At 33.5% G+C, this 20,812-nt stretch overlaps 2 protein-coding genes across 2 annotated transcripts in view; one reads left to right on the plus strand and one right to left on the minus strand.

The window, feature by feature from the left end:
* EMC2 (ER membrane protein complex subunit 2) overlaps nucleotides 1-20,812 on the plus strand; it is a 49,740-nt gene that overhangs the window by 18,207 nt on the left and 10,721 nt on the right. Inside the window, exons 6-9 of the mRNA XM_079105316.1 lie at nucleotides 15,440-15,525; nucleotides 15,674-15,733; nucleotides 18,634-18,715; nucleotides 19,552-19,662. Of these exons, the coding sequence (XP_078961442.1) occupies nucleotides 15,440-15,525; nucleotides 15,674-15,733; nucleotides 18,634-18,715; nucleotides 19,552-19,662 (339 nt within the window). The remainder of the gene's footprint in view (nucleotides 1-15,439; nucleotides 15,526-15,673; nucleotides 15,734-18,633; nucleotides 18,716-19,551; nucleotides 19,663-20,812) is intronic.
* LOC306654490 (U6 snRNA-associated Sm-like protein LSm5) lies at nucleotides 1,779-4,085 on the minus strand (the record flags this gene model as incomplete). The annotated part of the gene is made up of 2 exons (XM_079128131.1): nucleotides 1,779-3,214; nucleotides 4,023-4,085. 2 exons carry the CDS (start codon nucleotides 4,083-4,085, stop codon nucleotides 2,987-2,989), a joined length of 291 nt encoding a protein of 96 aa, XP_078984257.1. The 3' UTR covers nucleotides 1,779-2,986.

The raw sequence follows: 20,812 nt of genomic DNA on the forward strand, positions 1-20,812 counted from the left end.
GACAGGGAGATTGGTTGGAAATGCAAGTAGCATCATACTCTGCTTAACAGTGTATTTTAAAGATCAAGCCATATCAGCACATCCTTTACATTATCCTCTTGAGTAACTAACTATATAGCATTGCATTGCATGGATATGTAGTACCTGTCTTGAAGAAAAATAGTTTTAAGTCCGCTTTGGTGAACCCTTAGATTGATTCTAATACCATCCTCTCAAACTAGTGAATATCATTTATAGGACAAATCTCTACATGTAGAGTATCTAGGTTAGAAAACCCATACATTATAAATCTTAATTTATAATGAACATATTTTTATTAGTGCATTGTAATTATACATAATAGTGGGATTCTTTGTGATATATTCATACATGCACATAACATAATTTGCTCCATTTCATTCCCCAGTACTTTCCCTTTTCCTTCCCTCATCCCCTTCCTCTATTCTACTGGTCTTTTTTTTTTTTTTTTTTATTGTTGCCTTATGCATAAAAGTACAATTCTTTGTGCTGTCTTCATACCTGCACATAGCATAATATGACTGGTTTCATTTTCTAGTAGCTACCCTATCCCCATTTTTCTCTCTCCCTTGACCCCCTTCTTTGTTCTCCCTTCTATTTTTGTGATACCCTTCTTTTATAAAGTTATTTTTTTTCTCTTGAGCTCCTACATAAAAGAAGACCTTCAGCCTTTGATTTTTTGAGTCTGGCTTAGCATGATGTTCTTCATTTCCATTCATTTACCAGCAAATATCATAATTTCATTTATCTTTATGACTGAGTAGAACTCTGTGTGTGTGTGTGTGTGTGTGTGTTTATTTATATATCACATTTTCTTTATTCATTCATCTGTTGGTAGATGCCTAGGTTGGTTCCATAACTTGGCTCTTGTGAATTGCACTGCTATAAACATTGGAATACATTTATTGCTCTAGTATGATTTCATTTCTTTGGATACACACCAAGGAGAGGAATAGCTGAGAACGGTGATTCCATTCCTACATTCCTAGTCTTTCGAGAAGTTTCCATACTGATTCCATAGTAGTTGTACTAATTTGTAGTCCCACCCAGCAATATACATGTGTTCCTGTCTCCCCACATCCTCACCAGCATTTATTATTATCTGTACTCTTGATGTTTGCCATATGACTGGGACAAGATGAAATCTCAGTGCAGTTTTCATTTGCATTTCTCTGATTGCTAAGGGTATTGATTTTTTTCATATATTTATTAGCCATTTGAATTTCTTCTTTTGACGAATGTCTGTTTCATTTGTCCATTTATTGGTTGAGTTACTCATTTTTTTTGAGTGTTTATTGAGTTCTTTGTATATTCTGGATATTAATCCTCTGTCAGAAGAGTAGCTGACAAAGATTTTCTCCCATTCTGTAGGCTTGCTTTCTTTTTTGCGTTCTTGTTTCCTTTACTGTGCAGAAGCTTTTTAATTTGATGGCATCCCACTTACTGATTATTGATTTCATTTCTTGAGCTGTTGAAGTCTTATTAAGGAAATTGGTGCCTGGAGTGTTGTTGACTGTATATTTTCTTCTAGCTCTTACAAATCTATACTTTTTTTTTTTTTTTTTTATGGTGGATTAGAGTGATTCTTGGCCTATATCCTCCCACCTGGTGTATGATCAGCTTTTTTTTGGTCTTAATCCTTACCATTCTAATTGGTTAGGGATGTTATTTTGTTATAATTACCATTATGAGTAATGTCCAACGTCTTTTAATATACTTAAGAAAGCATTTGTATTTCTCTTTCCAAAGTGCTTCCTTTTACACCTTTTTCAAATACAATTTCATATTTGTTGAAGAAGAGTCATCGTTCTGGTACTATGTAATTAACCATTTCCTTCCCCACCGATTTACTTCTGAGAACTGTATTTTATACCTCTGAGTTGGTTGTGTACAGAGTAGCTAGAGGCACAATAAGAGAGTCTGAATAACAAGCTGGTATGTTATACTTCAAAATTCTAAATTTTATTTTTTGAGTATAGAGAATAAAGTCAGGTTATTAGGGAAATACCTTCAGATATTTTTAGAATAACTTGTCAGACATATGGGATATGATTTGAAGGGTGTGAGAAGAGGTAAGTCATTTGGAGCTTGTTCTGTTTCAGGCCAGAGATCATGAGGATCTAAGACTAGAACAGGTAGAATTGGTTGGAACAGGGGAATGAATTAAGTATATTTTGTAAGAAAAAGTATTAATTAAAAATTAGCTGTAAATATGTTTTATAAGCTCTTAAGTATGAGGATTTCATTCACTAGACCATCAGAAAAAGTATTAAACAGGGCTCTTTGTAAACTTGTATTCCTTAGATTATCCCAATACCAGTGAGTTTTGTTTTGTTTTGCTTACTTTAAAATTAAAGGTAGTCTTTTCTTCGTTTGAATGATTCTTCTGTGTTTTTTTTTTCTTGAGTTCAAATTGAATTCTGTAATCATTTCATGTATGTTAAATGTACCCATTCAAAATCAGAATTCATCAGTTTGTTTGGAACAATTGTTTGAAAATCACATGGTAATGTAAATGAGAGTGGAAACAGATATAAAATGACAGGAAAGCAAATGGCAAAACAACTGCAATCTTTGTTCCACTGACTACTGTAGTGTAACAAATAACAATTAATCAAAAACACCTTTAGTTTTTAGTCTTCAAAAAACAGGTGGGCTGGGGTTGGTGACTCAGTGGAAGAGGACTTGCCTAGCATGCGTAAGGCACTGAGTTTGATTCTCAGCACCACATAAAAATGAAATAAAGGTCCAATGACAACTAAAAAATATTTTTAAAAAAACAAACAGGTCTCTTCTTTTTTCAAGGTAATTATGATTAAGTTAGAAAAATGACCATACATCTTCAAAGCATTTCCCTTTAACTGGAAAATTAGCTTTAGAGAATCTTAACATTAAAAGATTCTTCAAAAATCTATTTTATTGCCATTGAAAACCAAAATGGAATTTAGCATAAGTCAAGGAAATTTGTTTACACTTCAGGTCTTCCTTCAGGAACTAGCATTGTTATATTATTTTCATTTAGCAAAATCTGATCTAATTTAGTAATCCTTCTTCCTTCTGGTGTGATTTCAAACTCAGTTCCATCTTTTAGCACCATATTGACAAAGTCATCAAATTCTAAAAGCATACCAACAATTTCCTTATCACTCTTTGTCACAATGTGAATTCTTGATTTCTGTCCACTTCTCCAAAAGCTCTAGCAGCAAAAAGTGTGATGGCTTGGTAGGAAGATTAGCCACCATGTCTAAGCTGTAAGTGGCCTGCCATTCGAATGCTTCTTGAAGGGAAAAACTTCTGTCACTATTCTGGAACAGTGCCTAACATATGGTAGGCCTTCAGTGAATACTGGTTGAATAATGCCTTCAAAAAGAAAGTGTGACAATTATTGTCTTTTAATTGGTTTCATATTTCAGAAAAATTCAGTTTCTTTCCTGAATTGTGAATTGCCTATTGTGATGTATCAGATATTTGAGGGCTGGGGTTGTGGCTCAGTGGTGGAGCACTTGCCTAGCATGTGTGAAGCACTGGGTTTAATCCTCAGCACCACATACAAATAAATAAATAAAATAAAGATACATCAACAAGTAAAAAAAAAAGATATTTGAAATCTTATTTGGGAATTAGACATAATTGCCTCCGTGCCGAGGGTGTACTTTCAAATGCCACATATTCTTGGAGGCACAGAATCTGGAACTGTGCTTTTCTTTTGCGGGCCATCTGTCCATTTTTTCCCAGGTCCTCAAATCTGGACTACATGGAATTCTGGATTTTTTTTTCCTGGGAGACCTTAATCCTTCAATCCTTTTCAAGGGATATCTCTCCAAAAGTAATTTAGTTTCTTAAAGATGTTCCTTACAGGGAAAAGTGTTACCTAGCTCAATTGTGTGTAACATTAGAAAAAAAACTTGAAGATTATTCATGGTCTTTACGGATTTGAAACATATAGGTTTTTGTTTATTTTACTTTAGCACTATTATGCATAGTTTAGACTGGGAAATTCTTACAGGAGCATAATGGCTCAAATTTAGTGTTCCATCAGAGCCAGATCCTTCATGGCCATCTCCCATTTTAATATTTCACCCACAATCACAATATCCTTTATGTTCACATTGCATTTGTCATTGCATTAATTATCACCACAGTCCTTGTTTTAGTCAGCTTTTTCGCTGCTGCAACTGAAAGATCCAACCAGAACAACTGTAGAGAAGGAAGGATTTATTTAGGGGCTCACAGTTTCAGAGGTCTTAGTCAATATAAGGCTGGCTCCATTCTTCAGGGCTCCAGGTAAGGGAGAACATTCTGGCAGAAGAATGTGGAAGAGTGGAAGCAGCTCACATGTTGCTCAGGAAGCAGAGAGAGAGGTCTCTACTTGTCAGATACAAATACATACCCCAAAGCCATGCCCCAATTCACACTTCTTCCAGCCACACCCTACCACTTTAGTTACCACTCAGTTAATCCCTATTAGGGGATTAATTCATGATTGGGTTAAGACTTTCACAGCCCAATCATTTCTCCTCTGAACCTTCTTGCACTGTCTCACACTCAAGCTTTTCGGGGATACCACACCTAAACCATAACAGTCCTCTCAAATATTATTGTCTTTTTTTGGGGCAAACAAGATGATAGCAAAGTTAAGTGGCTTGTCTAAGATTATGCAACTAGTAAGAAATAAACTCTGGGTAGGTCATTAATTATTCTGAAGTGTAATATTCTTAATCATGAAAAAAGCAATGGTAGTAAATTGGGAATGGAACATGGCAACTACCTGACCCCCATACACAAATTGCATTATTTAAGCTTAATCATTTAGATTGTATTTGCCATTTCCAGAGAGTATATGAAAAACAAAAATAAGTTTTTATTTTATCTTTCAAATTTTTGTTTTTATTTGTTTCAAATCCCCTAAGCATGATTCTTTATAGAATATTATACTAGGGAACCTACGATAGAAAGAAATTGGTCTTTTTTATAAGCCTTTTTTATATGTTCTGGGTGAGTTCCAAAAGCCAAGAGAGTCCTTTTTGAACCTTATTCTGGTTGCTTGGTAATTTAAAACCCAGGATTTTGTGTGGCTTCAGGGAAATGTGTACTGCTCCACTCTGAGTAGGAAATTGGATAAAGAATTGAATGATAAGTGTCCATAAAACAAGCAACCATAGCAGAGAAGAGAAGAATACAGATTCAGGAGTCCTAGGGTTTGCTGTGTAAGCTAGGTTTTGGTTTTTGTCTGTAAAATGAAGAGATTTAATTATCACTACCTACTACTCAAGTTTACTCCATAAAATTGTAATGCCTTTATTTTGCAGCTGTTTACTAAGCATTACTTCTTCAGTGTCCAGGACTATTCTGTGTGCAAATGCACAAAAACTGAGATGTGTGTTTATATTTTCATCTTAATTTTTTGAATTGGTATCATTGTTATAGTTGCGTATTTTATATACGATAACATTGTATATTCTATTTAAAATTTTACGTATGCATTAAGTGGCAAGACTTTAAGATTTAAATGAGGCTTTTCTAATTCTACATCATAATGAGTGCTTCTTGAAGTTTCATATTTTACAACTGAAATTTTAATCCAGATGTTAAAATCATTTATAAAATGTAGAACTATTTTCATTATAAATATTTATATTGAATTTTGCAAAGATTGATCCAAACAGAATATTCAGAATATTATTATATATTACAGGAAAACAGAGTACAAGAAAGAAATGCAGAATGGAAGTTGATAAATATTTAAGACTTTAACAGTCTACTTATTAGTATACTGTTTCCTCTAAATCTTCCTGCTTGTTCTCCTTTGATTAGATTCCTTACCTGTTTGCAGTAATCTGCAAAAAGTTGAGTTCTCAAGGGGGAACTTATTCTGCAATTTCCTTGCTTTTCCACTATTCTGTCTTATATACTTTAGTGTGTTTGGTCTTTCTGGACTCAGCTTCTTCCTTGAACTCTCAACTAGGTTTGGTCCACTTTTCTGCTCCCTGCCCAGCACCCTTAAAACTCTCTGAAGATAGTGAACCAGGGAAATACACATAGGGCTCACCTGGTTTGCTTCCCACCTCTCAGGGATCACTGTTCTTCATTGCCTGACATCCTGTAGCTTAAAAATAGTTATGTCATATATTTAATCCAGCTCTTTAGCTAGAGCAGTCATTAGAAGAAATCTTCATTTTAACTGGAAAATGATGCTAATTTAATGCTAAGGATGTTAACTTAAAGCATTCATGATAAAGATTGGTTCTAATGTCAGAATGTGGTATTTTTCTTTTGGGGGAAAAAAGTGGAAAGAGCTGGTGTTTAGTAAAGTTTTGACTTAATATACCATTGCCTGTATGATAGTGATTGCTGAATAGGTTTTTCTTCAAGGTGTAATACATTTTCATTAGGAAGACTGGCTTTGCATAGCTAAATAATGACTACTTAAAAGTTAACTTTAGGGCTGGGGAGATAGCTCAGTTGGTAGAGTGCTTGCCTTGCAAGCACAAGACCCTGGGTTCAATTCCCCAGCACCACAAAAAAAAAAAAAGTTAACTTTAGGATGTTAGGAGGTAAAATGCTGTATCTTAAGTTATTATATAATTAAGCAATATAGTGCTTATATGCTAGAGATTTGAGGGTATATTAATAAAGTCTTGTAATTAAAATATTTTCCTATACTTCCCTAAAATGTTAGGGGAAAAACACTCCATTTTTAAAACTGAAGATTACAAAGTCAACTTAATTTTAATATTAATTTTTTTTTTACATCTTATAAAATTAAGATATTCTTTTTACCACAAATTCAAAATAATAGCAACAAATTATTTAATTGGTAGCATTATAGAGTCTTTCTTTCATCATGTGTCATAGAAGAATCTAGGAATTTGAAATTTCGGATCCTAATTCTACATCTTTTGTTGAATGGAAATTGTTTACACCTTTATATTTATAAAAGGACTAATTTATTTATTTTTTTTACATATTGGAGCATGAACCTAGGGGCACTCTATCACTAACCTACATATCCTACCCTTTAATTAATTTATTTATTTTTATTTTGAGGCAGGGTCTCAATAAGTTGTTAAGGCTGGCCTTGTACTTGTGGTTTTTCCCCTCTTCAGTAGCTAGCATTACAGGCCTGTGCCACTATATCTGACTTAAAAGAACTGTTTTTTTTTTTTAAAGTCATTTTGAAAGATTAATATTCTTTTCAACACACTAGAGTAGTGCTTTAGAAACTGTATTCTGCAGAAGACTGCTAAAACATTAGTTTTCAGTAGTAAAGGAAAGACTGGTCAAATACCTAAAAAATAAGTTAAAGTTAGGTGTCCCTAGTACACTGTACTTCATGACACTCATATTCTATATAACCGTGTTCATTACAGTATTTTTACTACCCTTTTAGTTGTTGCTAATTCATATTTATTCTTTGATTTTTGTGTCTGATTCATTGCATTTGAATATGATATTTTCAACAAGTTTTTCACTGTGTTTTTATGGCTTGTACAAATTCTGTAAGGATTGGGACAAGATATAAATAAAGTAGTCTTTGCCTTTCCTTTAAAGATCTCATAGTTAGGACTTTGTTGTAAGACTTAACACATAAATGTTAAGCATAGACCATAGGATGAAAATACTGTAGATAATAGTTATTTAATCCCATTGTATGCTTGGTACTGTGTTAACTGCTTCACATTGATACTTGGATGTAGTTGGTAATGCTGAGGTTTGAAGAAGTTAAGGAAGATGATGCATTGGGATTAAGTTACTTGTTTTGTTTGAGGTACTGTGGATTGAACCCAGCAGTACTTAACCACAGAGATACATCCACAGCTCTTCTTAGTTTTCATTTTGGGACAAGGTCTAGCTAAGTTGCTGAGACTAGCTTTGAAATTGCTACCCTCCTGCCTCAGCTTCCTGAGTTGTTGGGATTACAGGCATATACTCACCAACCCTGACTTTTTTTATTTAAATGCTGGATTCCTTTTGCTTACCCTACTGCCTATGGAAGAAGTGGGTCATGAAAAATAAAAAGAGTAAATTAAATTATGTTTCAAATGATGATTGATTGGTGAAATCAGATATCATATTTTCCCAAAGAAATCAGTTTATTGATTTTTTTATGGTAAATTATTAATAAAATTAATATCACATAGGTTGTGGAAAGTTAGCTTTTTTCCTTACTGTGGAATCACATCTGTACATTTCAGACTTCTGTTTTATATTTTTTTTCTTTTTTTTATATTAAAAATCATAAATTTACATAGGGCAATGTTGTTTGATTCATTCTGTTATTTTTTACCTCCCTCCCATCACTCCTACCCCTCCCACCCCTCTTTTCCCCCATACAGTCCTTCCTTCCTCCATTCTTACCACCCTCCTTATCCCTAACCCTAAACCTAACCCTAACGCTAACCCCTCCTACCCCCCCATTATATGTCCTCATCCGCTTATCAGCGAGATCATTCGTCCTTTAGTTTTTTGAGATTGGCTTATCTCAGCATGATATCCTCCAATTTCATCCATTTGCCTGGAATTGTCATAATTTTATCATTCTTCATGGCGGAGTAATATTCCATTGTATATATATGCCACAGTTTCTTTATCCATTCATCAACTGAAGGGCATCTAGATTGGTTCCACAATCTGGCTATGGTGAATTGAGCAGCTGTGAACATTGATGTGGCTGTATCTCTGTAGTATGCTGATTTTAAGTCCTTTGGGTATAGGCCAAGGAGTGGGATAGCTGGGTCAAATGGTGGTTCCATTCCAAGCTTTCTGAGGAATCTCCATACTGCTTTCCACAGGGGCTGCACTAATTTGCAACCCCACCAGCAATGTATGAGTGTACCTTTTTCCCCACATCCTCGACAACACCTATTGTTGCTTGTGTTCTTGATAATCACCATTCTAATTGGGGTGAGATGGAATCAGTGTAGTTTTGATTTGCATTTCTCTTATTATTAGAGATGTTGAACATTTTTCATATATCTGTTGATTGCTTGTAGATCTTCTTCTGTGAAGTGTCATTTGTTCATTTCCTTAGCTCATTTGTTGATTGGATTATTTGTATTCTTGGTATAGAGTTTTTTGAGTTCTTTATAGATTCTGGAAATTAGCGCTCTATCTGAAGTATGAGAGGCAAAGATATTCTCCCACTCTGTAGGCTCTCTCTTCACATTACTGACAGTTTCCTTTGCTGAGAGAAAGCTTTTTAGTTTGAATCTATCCCAGTTGTTGATTTTGCTTTTCTTTCTTGGGCTATGGGAGTCCTGTTAAGGAAGTCCGATCCTAAGCTGACATGTTGAAGATTTGGACCTACTTTTTCTTCTATAAGATGCAGAGTCTCTGGTCTGATTCCAAGGTCCTTGATCCATTTTGAGTTGAGTTTTGTGCAGGGTGAGAGAAAGGGGTTTAATTTCATTCTGTTGCATATGGATTTCCAGTTTTCCCAGCACCATTTGTTGAAGAGGCTATCTTTTCTCCATTGCATATTTTTGGCAACTATGTCTAGTATGAGAAAATTGTATTTATTTGGGTATGTGTCCATGTCCTCTATTCTGTACCATTGATCTACCTGTCTATTTTGGTACCAATACCATGCCTTTTTTGTTACTATTGCTTTGTAATAGAGTTGAAGATCTGGTATTGCGATGCCCCCTTCTTCGCTCTTTCTACTGAGGATTGCTGTAGCTATTCTGGGTTTCTTATTCTTCCAGATGAATTTCATAATTGCTTGCTCTATTTCTGTAAGGTACATCATTGGGATTTTAATTGGAATTGCATTGAATCTGTATAGCACTTTTGGTAGTAGGGCCATTTTGACAATATTAATTCTGCCTATCCAAGAACACAGGAGATCTTTCCATCTTCTAAGGTTTTCTTTAATTTCTTTCTTTAGTGTTCTGTAGTTCTCATTGTAGATGTCTTTCACCTCTTTTGTGAGATTGATTCCCAAGTATTTTATTTTTGTTGATGCTATTGTGAATGGGGTAGTTTTCCTAATTTCTCTTTCTGTAGATTCATCACTTATGTATAAAAATGCATTGGATTTATGAGCATTGATCTTGTAACCTGCTACTTTACTGAATTCACTTATGAGTTCTAAGAGTTTTCTGGTGGAATTTCCAGGTTCCTCTAAATATATAATCATGTCATCAGCGAACAGGGATAGTTTGAGTTCTTCTTTTCCAATTCGTATCCCTTTAATTTCTTTGGTTTGTCTAATTGCTCTGGCTAGAGTCTCAAGAACGATGTTGAATAGAAGTGGTGAAAGAGGGCATCCCTGCCTTCTTCCAGATTTTAGGGGGAATGCTTTTAGTTTTTCACCATTTAGAATGATATTAGCCATGGGCTTAGCATAGATGGCCTTTACAATGTTAAGGAATGTTCCCACTACCCCGATTTTTTCTAGTGTTTTGAGCATGAAGGGATGCTGTATTTTATCAAATGCTTTTTCTGCATCTATTGAAATAATCGTGATTCTTTACTTTTAGTCTGTTGATATGGTGAATGACATTTATTGATTTCCGGATGTTGAACCAACCTTGCATCCCTGGGATAAAACCCACTTGATTGTGGTGCACTATCTTTTTAATATATTTTTGGATGCAATTTGCTAAAATTTTGTTGAGAATTTTTGCGTCGATGTTCATTAAGGATATTGGTCTGAAATTTTCTTTCCTCGATGTGTCTCTGTCTGGTTTAAGTATCAGGGTTATATTGGCTTCATAGAATGAGTTTGGGAAGGTTCCCTCCTCTTCTATTTCATGGAATACTTTGAGGAGTATTGGAATGAACTCTTCTTTAAAGATTTTGTAGAACTCCGCTGAGAACCCATCTCGTCCCGGACTGTTCTGTGTTGGTAGGCTTTTGATGACCTCTTCTATTTCATTGCTTGAAATTGACTTATTTAAGTTGTGTATGTCCTCCTCGTTCAGTTTAGGTAATTCATATGTCTCTAGAAATTTGTTGATGTCTTCGAGGTTTTCTGTTTTGTTGGAGTATAGATTTTCAAAATAGCTTCTAATTATGTTTTGTATTTCACTCGTGTCTGTTGCGATATTTCCTTGTTCATTCTGAATTTTAGTAATTTGAGTTTTCTCCCTCTTTCTCTTTGTTAGTGTGGCTAAGGGTTTATCAATTTTGTTTATTTTTTCAAAGAACCAACTATTTATATTGTTAATTTTTCCGGTTGTTTCTTTTGTTTCAATTTCGTTGATTTCAGCTCTGATTTTAACTATTTCCTGTCTTCTACTACTTTTGTTGTTGGTCTGCTCTTCTTTTTCTAGGGCTTTTAGCTGTAGTTGTTAAGTCGTTTATTTGTTGATTTCTACTTCTTTTGTTGAATGCGCCCCATGAAATAAATCTTCCTCTAAGTACTGCTTTCATAGTGTCCCAGAGATTTTGATATGATGTGTCTTTGTTCTCGTTTACTTCTAAGAATTTTTTTTATTTCCCTCCTGATGTCTTCTGTTATCCATTCATCATATAATAGTATATTATTTAATCTCCAGGTATTGGAGAAGTTTCTGTTTTTTATTCTGTTATTTCTAATTTCAATCCATTATGATCCAATAGAGTACAAGGTAGTATCTCTATCTTCTTGTATTTGCTAACAGTAGCGTTGTGGCATAAAACATGGTCTATTTTAGAGAAGGATCCATGTGCTGCTGAGAAGAAAGTATATTCGTTCTTTGTTGGATGGTATATTCTATATAAATCGATTAAGTCTAAATTCTTGATTGCGTTATTGAGATCTATGGTTTCTTTATTCAATTTTTGTTTGGACGATCTATTCAGCGGTGAGAGAGGTGTGTTAAAATTGCCTAGTATTATTGTGTTGTGGTCTGTTTGATTTCTGGAATTGAGAAGGATTTGTTTGACGTACATGGATGAGCCAATGTTCTGGGCATAGATATTTATGATTGTTATGTCTTGCTGATTTATGCTTCCCTTAAGCAGTATGTAATGTCCTTCTTTATCCCTTCTGACTAGTTTTGGCTTGAAGTCCACATTATCTGAAATGAGGATGAATACTCCAGCTTTTTTGCCTTGTCCATGTGCATGGTATGTTTTTTCCCATCCTTTCACCTTTAGTCTATGGGTATCCTTTTCTATGAGATAAGCCTCTTGCAGGCAGCATATTGTTGGATTTTTCTTTTTAATCCAATCTGCCAGTCTATGTCTTTTGATTGATGAGTTCAGGCCATTAACATTCAGGGTTATTATTGTGATATGATTTGTATTCCCAGTCATTTGACTCATTTTTGTTGTTTGACATGATTTGGTTTCTCCTTTATTTGGCTATTCCTTTTGGTAGTTCCTCCCATTGCTTATTTGCATCCTTGTTTTTCATCTGTTCCTCATGGAATATTTTGCTGAGAATGTTCTGTAATGCTGGCCTTCTTTTTGTAAATTCCTTTAGCTTTTGTTTATCATGGATGGATCTTATCTCATCGTCAAATCTGAAAGTAAGTTTTGCTGGGTATAAGATTGTTGGTTGGCATCCGTTTTCTTTCAGGGCTTGGTAAATGTTGTTCCAGGCCCTTCTACCTTTTAGGGTCTGGATTGAAAAATCTGCTGATATTCTTATTGGTTTCCCCCTATATTATCTGATTCTTTTCTCTCGCAGCCTTTAAAATTCTGTCTTTATTTTTTTATATTAGGTATTTTCATAATAATGTGCCTTGGTGTGGGTTGTTGTCATTTTGTATATTTGGAGTCCTATAAGCCTCTTGTACCTGGTTTTCCATTTCATTCTTCAGATTTGGGAAATTTTCTGATATTATTTCATTGAATAGATTGTTCATTCCTTTGGTTTGTTTCTCTAAGCCTTCCTCAATCCCAATAATTCTTAAATTTGGCCTTTTCATGATATCCCACAATTCTTGTAGATTCTGTTCATGATTTCTTACCATCTTCTCTGTTTGGTCAACTTTGTTTTCAAGATTAAATATTTTGTCTTCAATATCTGAGGTTCTGTCTTCCAGGTGTTCTATCCTATTGGTTATGCTTTCTGTGGAGTTTTTAACTTGGTTTATTGTTTCCTTCATTTCAAGGATTTCTGTTTGTTTTTTTTTTTCAATATCTCTAACTCTTTATTGAAATGATCTCTTGCTTCCCGTATTTGCTCTTTTAATTGTTGATTGATGCGATCATTTAATGCCTGCATTTGCTCTTTTGTCTCATCCTTCAATGCCTGCATTTGCTCTTTCATCTCCTCATTTGCTTCCCTGATTGTTTTAATTATCTTCATTCTGAACTCCCTTTCTGACATTTCTTCTGCTGTGCTGTCATTGGGTTTTATTGATATAGTATCTAGGTTTGTTTGGGACATTTTCTTCTCTTGTTTTCTCATATTGGTCAGATGTCAGTGGGACTCTGTGATATTGCAGATTTCCTCTATTGGCTTATAGTGTCCCTGTAGATTTCCAGTGTAGCATTTTCCAGCCTCCAGTAACCTGAAGTGTTGGAGTAACTTGATAATGCAGTGCTTCCAAAGAAAGCTGCCCCTAGACCGCTACTGGTTCCAGGGCTTGGAGCTGGCTCTGTGTGGAAAGGTTCTCACTGGGGGGCTTGCTCCAAGAAGCTGGCTGTGTGGGAGGAGCCCACCGTGGGAGTGGGCAGGGATGCCTGGAGAAGACTCTAGCTGCCCTGCCCTACTTTAATTAGCCCCCCCGAATCCGGGCCTGTCGCCTGTGCCGAGCTTCACCGAGTGGTGGAAATTCACCCCGTGGCTCTATTTTAGTCCGAGTCTCTCAATGCCTCCCCTTCTTGAATCCTGGGTTCTGGAGCGACTGGAGGTGCAGTCACCCTCTAGTTTGCCATCTTGGATCGCCAGTTTATTGATTGTTTGTTCATTTATTCCTCAGTATTTACAGAAGGACTTGAGACAAGGCTCCTAATTTAAGACCAATTATAATGGCCCGAAATTTGAGTTAATTTCAGAGCTTTAAAGTTTGAGACTTTTTAAACTTAATATTTATTATAACTCTTTTCTTGTTTTTATTAGTGATATTATCCTAAAAATATTTGAATGTGCTTACTGTGTGATAGGCATTATTCTTGGCCTTTGGCATGAGCCAGATAATCAGGGAAATACATTCATAAAACCATGTCAATTTATTACCCAAATATTGTTTAGCATTATTACAAATATTTTTCTTGGCCTTACTTGTCAGGTAGTCTCTTGATTTCTCTCATCTTTTAACTTTCACTCCTTCAATGCCAGATCATTCAGCCCACAGCCCACAGTGTGTAGCTCCTATTACTCCAAAGAGGCTTCAGGCTTTTTACCTCTCTCTGCATCTTTTATAGTGCATATTACATAAAGCAACAAGAAATACTGTTCATAATCATAGAGTATTTTATTGTTTTTCCTTCAGCATTTGAATTGATTAGAGATTGAGGGGATGCAAATTTAATAATTTATACAGTTCTCTCTAGTCCCTGACTTTTTACTTCAACCTCAGACTTAGTTACACACGTTAGTTTTTTTTTTTTTTTTCTGTCCTTTTGCTCATGCGTTTCTCCTGATATATAGTGTACATATATAACTTCCTGTTTGTTTGTTCACTTTTTCTGTTTCAATTTCAGTACGGGTATCACATCTGGAACCCTCTTTGCTGCTTATCTTTCCATTTCTTCCACTCTCCTACAACCTGTGTTCTCTCTTTCTTGTTGTCATGACACCCTAGACATCTCTATCATTACCCTTATCGCATTAAAGTTTTTATTTACTATATCTTTCTCATGAGACTGAGCTCCTATAAGGGGTTTTCTCATTTTTAATATTTATATTTTCATTATCTAGCATAGTTCCTGTCCAAAAAAAGTAGATGTCTGATATATATTTGATGTATATATAAATTAATGGTATTGATTTTTATATTTATTGTTAAGATTTTAATATCAGTTTTAAATGTTTATTACAAAATATTTCTGTCAACAACTTTTTATTTTGAAATACTCATAGGTAAATTTTTTTTCTCTTAAAATTTTGAAAATGTTGTTAGAAGCCATATTTGTATAATGACATTCAAGTGGCCATGGTGAGATTTTTCCCTTAATCTCCACTTTTCCTCTACCTCTTAAGATACAGATCTTATGAATGAGACAGAGTAAAGGACTTTAGGTTGGTTAAAGATTAGGATTCCCTGCTGGCTTGTAATTATCAGAATCTAGATGACTGTTTATTTGGATGAACTGATGCATACATTGTATGCATCAAAAGTAAAGCATATGTGATTGTTAGAGGAATGTTTGAATTCCCCAGTGGGATGTCATGGGGTATGTTTATAAACTCACACTAAGCAGTAGTTCTACAATGGAATTTCACTGGCATTGAGATAATAATTTGCACAGCCAAATTACCTTCTTTACAAAAACCCAGGGAATCCTGAGAGCCTAATCCTTTATTAATGTCAACCCATAGGCTGCAAGAAAGCGGAAGATTGCCATTCGAAAAGCCCAGGGGAAAAATGTGGAGGCCATTCGGGAGCTGAATGAGTATCTGGAACAGTGAGTGTTTTACAAGAGGATTGTTTTGTTATTCTGATAAATCTTTTTTAATTAAAATGGAATTTGCATTTGATTTTCCTGTTTGCCTCCATGCTGTTCATTTACAGAATAACTACACATTTACTTTTTCCCCCCTTTCTCCCACCAGATTTGTTGGAGACCAAGAAGCCTGGCATGAACTTGCAGAACTTTATATCAATGAACATGAGTAAGTTATTATACACATAAAATTTTGTTAAAAGTGAAATTTTCATCATTAGAGTGGGTTTCCAAAGAATTGATTAAAAAAGGCATGAAACATCTGTCATTTTAAATGAGGAGCAAAGTAAATCACCAATTAAGTTTAAAAATAACAAATCAGCAGTTTTCTGGTTATAATGTGTGAATAGCTCTCATGAGGTCATTTGTGTTTTGTAGAATTATTTTTGTTTGGTAAATTTTTCTTTCAAATACAGATAACAGTCTTTGGAATTTCAGAGCCCTACATTTTCAAAGCTAAGGTTATTTTTGGTGAATTAAAATTGTGAACTTTTAAGAGTTAAAATTGTTCTTACTGCAAAGAGGATAATACTTCCTGCTGTTTAAAAATTCTGTCAATTGTATGCATTTATTAGCCTTAACACAGAGAATCAACTCTTCCAAAGTAGAAAGAAGCAGTCAGTTGCCTGGGTTAAAAACCAAGAATAATCAAGAATGTTGAATGCTATAGGGAACTTGCTTATTGGATATATAATGTTTTTGTTAGCTTTTTTATTGCTGTAGTGACAGGAGGAAATTCCAGTGTGAGAGGATTAGTGCAGAGTCTTAGTGAACATTTTCTAATATCAGAGCATTAACCTAACCTTCATCTAGAGATGTAGGTTTTTTTTCTTTTTTACCCCTTCTTCTAAATCCGGAGTATATTACATTGTTTGTTTCCTCCTTTTTGAAAGAATAGAATCACATTCTCATGCACGTGCATGAATGGTTATCTTTGTTCTCATACTTGTAGCAGCTGAAACAGGACATAAAATATCATGAAGACGTTGGTCTGTTACCTTTGCCCAAGTTTGTGTTGTATATAGATTGTGTGTATGCACATATATACAATATGAAATAAAGGATCAAGTAACAGATAAATAAATTAAAGGTTCATAAACAACTAATAAAAAATATTTTTTAAAAAAAAGGATCAAATAGTTATTTCCATAATTTTAATAAAAGTGGGAACTAAAATAAAAGCAATACCTGTCATTTAATGAAATGTGTACTATATTCTAAGAACCATTCTTTAGTTCTCTGCTATACTCTGTCAGATAGCAGTCTTTGGAATTTCAAAGTCCTGCATTTTCAAAGCTAAGGTTATTTTAAATAACTTGTTTTTAGTCAGGAAATTATAGATGTGTTTATACTTATATGTACACATAAACATACTCATTCAGTGTATAGTGAAAAAAAGTAACATTAGTTTTGTTTGTTCCTAAAGCAAATGACAGTCATTTTAAGGTTGTTTGTTTTTTGTTTTTTGTATTTCTTGAAGGTTTTGTGAATAAAAGTATTTTAAAACATTTAGTTCATCAAGAAAACTTTTTAAAAATTATTTTTCAAGTGAAATGTCTAATTCAGAAAATTCAGAAAACAACATGAAACTTAAGAACCAAGATAAAAGTTACTTGTAATTCTATCATTCTAAGTTAACTACAGTCTTCCTTTTCTATTTTATCTTGCTTTATGCTCTATCAGAACCATACTCACAGTCCTTAACCCATTTAAATCTCTAAGAAATTTATTCCTAGCCTTGAAATATGAATTTTTGGCATCACCTTAGTTAAAGACCACATATAGAACAAAACTGTCTTTTGACAAAGTTGGATGCTTAGGATAGAGACAACTTTCCTCTTTTTTCTTTAGAATGATAGATAGTAAATATTTAATAATGCTTGTTCTGACATTTACTAAATCTTTTGTTCAAGTCATTTATTTAGTCACTTATTAAATGCTTGGTGTTTCAAGAATTAATGCTATAAGTTGGATTTAAAACTGAAAAGGGAAATAGCTGCATGAACTTAGATGAGCATCTGTTTGTAAGATCCTTCATAAATTTAAAGTGTTGTAGTTGTTCCTGGTGTACAGGAGGCAGTCAGTTCCTTGCCCTTTTGGGTTTGACTCTGGTACCCACTTTTGATGTTACCATAGACAACTTCATCACTGTCATCACCGCAGATTTTCATCTGGGGTATAATATGTCTAGGCAGTACATATTAGGATTGCAAACTCTCTGGAGGCATACAGCCTCTGGTATTCAATTTACATCTCTGTTGCCTCAGTTTTCTCAGCTATAGAGTGATGATAATCTGCTTTTCAGAATTTTTATAGGATAGAATGTGCATAATATTCTTAAAGTAGTGCACAACACATATTGAGTACTTAAGTTATACATTTGTGGAGCTGGAGTATCTGTATTTCCAAAAGTAAATACAGCAGGCATTAATGCAAAGGTAGGTAGGTACCTGTGCATTTTGGTGACAAATGCTAAAAATAGCTGTAGGTAGTTTTTTCTTTTGGATGGTGTCATCACCTGGGAATAAGTTTAAAACACATGTATTCCTTATTATTTCCTTTAAATAGTAAGAATATTTGCATGGTTTCAAACACATAAAATGAGAATCTTTGTAATAGAATATGTTGGCAAATATATGTCTGTGAAGGATTTTTAATGATTAGAGAGTATTTGATAAAATGTGTATTTCCTCTTTACACTAGCTATTTGAACATTTTGTTAAATGATCTGTGGATCTCCAAAAGTTATTTTATATGTAGATCCAAAGTGTTAAAGTCTTTGTTATTAATAACATTTAGATAGCATGGTAGTGGCGTAATTTTAGAAAAGGTAATATCTATCAATTGTTCATAGACTGCTTTAGGATTTAAACATATTTATTCATTACATTAAAATTTTAATATTGGTATTTATGAATTTAGGATAAGTACTTTATTAATAAAGCTATATAAATTGTTTGGAAACAAAGTATCTTAACATTACTAAAATTGTTCTACAATTATTTAAAGGCATATCTAAGATAGAATTTGTGATTTTCAAACTTAATTTCTCTTCTTGATATTCTTCAGCTATGCAAAAGCAGCCTTTTGTTTAGAGGAGCTAATGATGACTAATCCACACAACCACTTATACTGTCAGCAATATGCTGAAGTAAGTGTCTTTCAAAACAATAAATTTCTGTGATTTCATTTTTCTTGCTGTTGGGTATTGTTATGGTACTAAGAATTTTTTTTCATTTAAGCACGTATCTAAAAATTTAAAACAATGGATGACTATTGAGTGGGGGAATAAGAAATTATGAATTTTTAATATTGCAGTGGAAATGCTTTTAATAAAAGTCGTATTTAATACAGTGAATTCTTTGTATTTTTATACAGTATTTGTATACTATTTTCTTTCCTAATATGAAGAATTAATATGTCACAATTATCACCATTTAATTGCTGTGACATTTAAAATGATTTCTAGATCCATATTTTAAGAAATTCATATTAAAGTCAGTATTTTGGGATGTAGAAAGTATTTATTTAATCTGTCTATGATTAAGAATACCAGTATAATTTTATGTTTTCAAGTTTGGAGGACTCCATTATAAAGGAATGCAAAAGGATAATTATCCTCTTTATGATTAAAGTACAAATGTAAAAGGGCAACTCAGTGTCCAAGTCTAGATTTGTAATGCTAGTAATAGAAAATATACTGATGTGAAGCACTTGCAGAGTAATTCAAGTAGAAATTTTACTGAGCTTTTTATTGTGCCAGCAGTTTTAGAAACTACTCAGTGATTTTAATGTTCATAGAATAGAATAGCTTCTTAGGGGAGGTTGTTAGATTAGATTTAACAACCATAAGGTGAATTCTTTTAACATCTTGCATTTGTTTACACAATATCTGTTTCGATTACTTAATGCCTATGGTATGATGAAACATGCTATATTTCAAAGTAGTAAAATAAACAAGTTTCAGCACTCTGCAATTTTTAACAGGTTAAATATACCCAAGGTGGACTTGAAAACCTCGAACTTTCAAGAAAGTATTTTGCACAGGCATTGAAACTGAACAACAGAAATATGAGAGCTTTGTTTGGGCTTTACATGGTGAGTTGAGGTGCATGCTTAATGTTATTTTGCAAAATCTGTCTTTTAAAATTCATTTAATAATCCTCTTCAATCTTTCCTTGATTTTATTTGTATTTTATTAATCATATGATTATTTTTCTCTAGTTGATTATGAACAGTAGCTTGTAAGGCAGTTTTATATTTGAATATTAATACATTCTAGCTACTGGACATTTCAGTGTAAAATATCTTTTATATCAGAATTGAAATCTACTCTTACACAATTAAATAGTAATAGATAATAAAGTATATTACATATTTTTAATTGTTTTGATATTCTTGGGTTTATGCCCAACATTTATTATATTTGTTACCTAATTATACTTGTATGAAATGTTTTAAAGCAATGCTAAAGAAAAACATTAGAAAATAGAATCTCTAGTATGTCAAATTAAACCATTTTTTATGGCATAGAAAAACAGTTTAGAAATTGTTGGAAGTATGTAGCTATCTACTGTTTGTTTATGCCAAATGAAGAGCTTAGAAAAGCCACTTAACAAGAGCTTTGGGAATTAGAAGAATTTGCTGAGCTTCATATATAAAATGAGCACCTCTGCAATGAGAAAGACTAAGAAAATAAACTTTAATAGGTCAGTTCTCTGAAATTTTAGTTTATCTTAGTCTTTCTGTGAACTTTCTGATGAGTATATTCTTGTTATAGCTCAGTGAAAAAAGACGATTTAAAAAACAGTGATAGGAAGAAATATAAATAATTTTTAGAAAGGAATGACAAAATATTGCTAGAATATGATTCAAAAGACTTTTAAGAAAATTCTAAAATTTCAAGTGCTTGGAGATACAGTTAACAGTAACATGTTACTAAGTAAATTAAATACCTATTTTGAAAATTGTATGATAATACATCATTATTAATAATAGATTTACATAGCACTTTATGTGCCAGGCATTGTTCTTGCATTTTTTTGTTTTTCTTTAGATCCTTAAATCCTCATTTGAACAATTTGAATTGGTATTCTTATTACTGCCATTTCACAGATGGTAAAATTGACACACAGATTTAATTAATTTACCCGAATATGGACACATAGCCCCTAAATGTTCAAACTGGGATTCAAGTCCAGGCATTTTAATCCAGTCTTTTAACCACTACATTTACCAAAATTCATAT

The sequence above is a fragment of the Sciurus vulgaris genome (assembly GCF_902686455.1).
Source record: "Sciurus vulgaris genome assembly, chromosome: 1".
In the NCBI taxonomy this organism is placed as follows: Eukaryota; Metazoa; Chordata; class Mammalia; order Rodentia; family Sciuridae; genus Sciurus; species Sciurus vulgaris.